This window comes from Macrobrachium nipponense, chromosome 20, assembly GCF_015104395.2.
Source record: "Macrobrachium nipponense isolate FS-2020 chromosome 20, ASM1510439v2, whole genome shotgun sequence".
NCBI lineage: Eukaryota > Metazoa > Arthropoda > Malacostraca > Decapoda > Palaemonidae > Macrobrachium > Macrobrachium nipponense.
The window spans coordinates 83,958,025-83,963,024 of NC_061089.1; the positions used below are offsets into that span (position 1 = coordinate 83,958,025).

Genomic DNA, 5,000 nt, shown 5'->3' on the forward strand with positions numbered 1-5,000 from the left:
TATACCCATGATATACTATATATATATATATATATATATATATATCTATATATATATATATATATATATATATATATGATATCTATATATAATATATATATAGTATATATATATATATATATATATATATATATATATCATAGATATATATATATATATATATATATATATATATATATATATATATATATAGATATATATATATATATATATTATTCATACATAAATTCTTCATAAACGAATACATACCAATGCGTGAAGAAAAAAGACGTATACATATTTAAATTCAGAGTTCAATTATATGGATGTTACACGTTATTAATGATATCGAATGCATTTCGGATTAGAGAAAATTCCTTAGTTTAATCAAGGTTTTCAAATTTATGAAGAAATGCTAGATTCATTGGCGATTCGTATTCAGTTGCTACTGACTTTGAATAAAAGGCCTTCGCACAAAGCCTTTTAGGTCAGACTTTCCTCTTGGGCCTTCTTTGTTAGCATTTTTAAAGTTCAAATAGAGAAATAAAAACTAATGCCCTAGGGAACTGTACCTAAAAGGCTTATGTCTAAAAAGCATTGCTCAGAATATATGGATTTTTTCTCGCGTCCACAATTTAAGACAGATTAAAAAATCTCTATGCATCCTTACTTATAATACTAACAACATTTCCCTTTTTAAATGTTTGGAAAATACATAAATGGAAAGCGAACTAAAGAAAAGTGCATATAAGGTTCTCTCTCTCTCTCTCTCTCTCCGCTCTCTCTTCTCTCTCTCTCTCTCTCTCTCTCTCTCTCTCTCTCATATTTCTTATGCTTATTCTTTTTCTTCCAAGGTACTTTAAAACTGCCTGACTGAGTTTGTCAGCGAACTATAGAAAAGTACATATATGGAGATAGAATAAAAATTCTTATTCATCTCTCTCTCTCTCTCTCTCTCTCTCTCTTATTCTTCTTCTTCTTCTTCCAAGGGACTTTAAAACTGCCTGACTGAGTTTGTCAATAATCATCTGACGCAGTCGGTTTCCTCAAAAAAAAACAGAAAAAAAAAAAAAAAAAACAAACAAACCGACTTCGCTCCCTTCCTAATCCTACCCCCCTAACATCGTCCGCCTTCCCCCAAACCCCTCCCCGGAATCGTGCCAGTAAACAGGGTTATGAGACGTGCGCGAACACACACACACACACACACTCACCTCACGTTTTTATGCCCTCCATACTGGGTCGTGGAGAAGGTCGCCTTCACATTCAGCTCTGCAACAGAAAACAAAATATTTGGATTACTGCGACGCTTTACGTCATTGCTGGGTTGTTCTATAATAAGTTTTTTTTTTTATTTTTTTTTACCGGGTTTTCCATACCTAGGTTATTTGTTTAGAGATTTGTTTTTCGTTCAGGTTTTTTTTTATTTATTTATTTATCTCTTTTTTATTTTATTATTATTATTATTTTTTTTTGAACACTACACAGACGATGGGGACAAGTCATGGCAGTAACTGACTGGAGTTGATTTTGGATAATGTTGGGTGTGACTAGAGGTACGACGGAGGGGGGAGCCGTCGGGTGAAATCTCATATGTATATATATATATATATATATATATATATATATATATATATATATATATATATATATATATATATGTGTGTGTGTGTGTGTGTGTGTGTGTGTGTGTGTGTGTGTGCAAGCGAATATGTTTATGTGAATGTTTCCACTTGTGTGTGTGTGTGTGTGTGTGTATGTGTTTGTTTTTATGCGTATGTGGGAGTTTGCTGTTGAAGTATACGTTATGTATAAAAATATCAATCGTATTTTAACCATAATTTTACCAGAAGTCACACTTCGAATGTTTCAAACGATTTCACAGAAAAATTATTGTAAACGAGAGAAATGAAATGTCTGCAAGATTTGGCACTTCCCATGGGACAGCTAAGAAAGAACATATTATGAAATTATGAAATTGGTATAATCGAGAGTTACGTTTAAAGTCTAATACCTTTTCAAAAGACCCTAACTCGACACTTTTCATGAAATTATTGGATTAACTACATTTTCACACTTAATAGATTCATTATGCTTAACAAAAGGCGGAGAATTAAAGATCCTGAACTTGACAGAAAAGCAAGACTGTTGTTGTGCTAATGTGTGACACTTCATAAAAAACAAAAGGAAAGTAATTAATACTACTTAGCTATTGCTAGGATGGTTTGGCAAAATCTGTTCATTTTCACACTACGCATAATCATCAGGTAAACAGGTTCGTAACACTTAATCCTAAGTGTGTTTCCAAGCGAACATCGTGTAATCAGTCCATGATGGCATAGAGCTATATAAACCATCAACGTGAACGGTGTTTTTTTTTTTTTTTTTTAGAGGTCTGGGCTTTGATCCTTGATTCCAAAATGGCTAAATATCTGATACAAAGTTAGAACCTACAGTGTTTAAATGGATAAATTTCACTGTGCGTCGAAACACGCTGATGAAAGGCATTCCAAGAAAGATATATTGACATCTTTATGTCTCAGTAGTACAGATACTTTTTAAACTAAACTCCTGTAGATGACGAAATTGTTTGTTTAAATGGAATTCCAGCCCTTTCAATACTTATAATGAATTTGTAGGAAAAATAGGAAATTTAAGAAACTATTAGAAATGAATTTAATTTGCTTCTGGGGTACAAAATGCAGTTTATTGATATAGCGTGTAACTAAAACAATTCTGATGAAAGGCATTCCAAGAAAGATATATTGACATCTTTATGTCTCAGTGGTACAGGTACTTTCTAACTAACTTTGTAGATGAAATTATTTGTCAAATGAATCAGTCCTTTCAATACGTAGAATGAAGTTGAAACTATTATCAATGAATTTAATTTGCTTCCGATACAAATACAGTTTATGATTTAGCGGGTAACAAAAAAAAATTATGTTGAGCAAATATATTATTTTCTTTATCTGGTAGGTCATTTTAGAGAATTAACAAAATGACATTTTCTACGCAGACGTTAAAAACAGTTTGAATACATTAAATTTACTTCCGATAAAAACACTGAATTTGAATGTCAAAATTTAAATAAAGCCACTTTACAAAATAATATATTCACTTTAAAAATATATTGAATATTTAATTGTAACAATGTGACATTTCCTACGTAAAGTAGGAATCAAAGTTTGGATTAAATCTACGTCTGATACAAATATTGAACTTGTTTTTTAGAATATAAATAACAGAATCTTTTTTCATTGTGAGAAAGATCATTTTGCGATATATCATTCACTTTAAAATAAAAAGCATATTTAATCGTAACACTGTGACATTTTCAGCAGTGAATCAGAAAGGTGTTATTCGCCAGGTACCAATGTCAGCTACGCCACAGCCCCAGAGATGGCTTAAAGTGACATTCCCCCGGCACAAACTGTAGCTAATGGTGATGAGATATCCCGGAGAGAGTTCCCGGAGCCAGTGTTTGCTAAGACTCGGCCGCGGGTAAACACAAAGTTGGGAGAGACTAGCTAGTAAGGCCGTTGTAGAAGTCCAAAATGATTTCTGTCCTATTAAGGAGACTTTTGTTTTCTTGCGATAATGATAACTAATTGTAAACGGCTTCTAAAACATCGTAGGATAATTGAAAGGGGATTTTGAGCCCGATATAATTACATCGTAAAAACGCTGAAATCATTACAGCAACAATATGATAAAAACACACTTGTTAACGTAGAATACGCAATTAGAGATAAACTGCAAGAACTCTGGAAGAAAAGAAAATAATAGTAACTTAACGCGAATATTTCATTTACAATGTAAATGAAATAACGGTAATTATTATGATGATTAAAACGACATCGAACTGGAGAAGAGTAAAAAAAATAATAATAATAATTTTAATCCTCATTCACTAGGATTGAATGAAAGTAGAAAGGTTTTACAGATAGAACTGACTGCAATGAAGATTATTATTATTATCATATTACTAACATAGCGCCTCCTTGGCGTGATCGGTATGGTCTTGGCTTGCCACCTCGGTGGGCGCGAGTTCGATTCTCGGCCATTCCACTGAGGAGTTAGAGATGTGTATTTCTAATGATAGAAGTTCACTCTCGACGTGGTTCGGAAGTCACGTAAAGCCGATGGTCCCGCTGCTAAATAACCACTGGTTCCATGCAACGTAAAAACACCATACAAACAAACAATATTACTAACATAGTTTAACCAGGCAACTGAACTGACTGTCAACTCTCATAGGGCTAGCCCGAAGGACTGGGATGAAATACCAGGTCTAGGCCATACGCCCTGAACTGGCACCTAAGGTTATTCGCCTGATGTTGAATGAATGAAAATGAAATTCAAAAGAAGCTGTATAAGGTCTATGCTTCTACACTGGAACACAAGTATGCATTGCATACAATTGCTCGCCCATGCATACGCATAAAATAAAATAAAACACGTTAATTAAGATTAAATAAAAGCAATTACAGCAATGGAGAAACTGCTAAGCTCTGGCACATGCAACCAACGTTATTAGTATCCCGTGACTACGAAGGAGCTGTTGGAATACTGTGATTATTTCTAAACAATTACACGTTAAGCTCACTTTCTTTGATGACTGGATTACCAAACGAGCAATTACACACACTTGCCTCGTGATTTTTGCACATGGCTCTTCTTTCGAAACATAGAGAGAATTCCTGTCTTTTGAAAAACATACACATAATTCAGCATTCAGTATGTGCGTTCTAATTAAGGAAAAAACAATATTATCACCGGTTACCTATATTAGATATTTGTTTATAACCAGTGCTGAGATTGTCTTCGAAATACAGATATACTGAAATAAATTAATATACTAATGCAGAGGGAACGTGTTATTCAAAGCGTTGTTTTGAATACTTGTCTGCATTATTTTCATGTTACCCTCGCACTGGAGGCAAAGCAATGTTCGCAAAATGAATAAAGAAATAGGATTATATTAAGAGTTTCAGTATACTCGGTAGGGGCGAGTCATT

General features: G+C 33.3%; 1 protein-coding gene across 1 annotated transcript in view; it reads right to left on the reverse strand.

Annotated features, from left to right (window-relative positions):
- LOC135221364 (uncharacterized) overlaps positions 1-5,000 on the reverse strand; it is a 94,033-nt gene that overhangs the window by 22,949 nt on the left and 66,084 nt on the right. Inside the window, exon 3 of the mRNA XM_064259166.1 lies at positions 1,194-1,251. Coding sequence (XP_064115236.1) covers positions 1,194-1,251 — 58 coding nt within the window. The remainder of the gene's footprint in view (positions 1-1,193; positions 1,252-5,000) is intronic.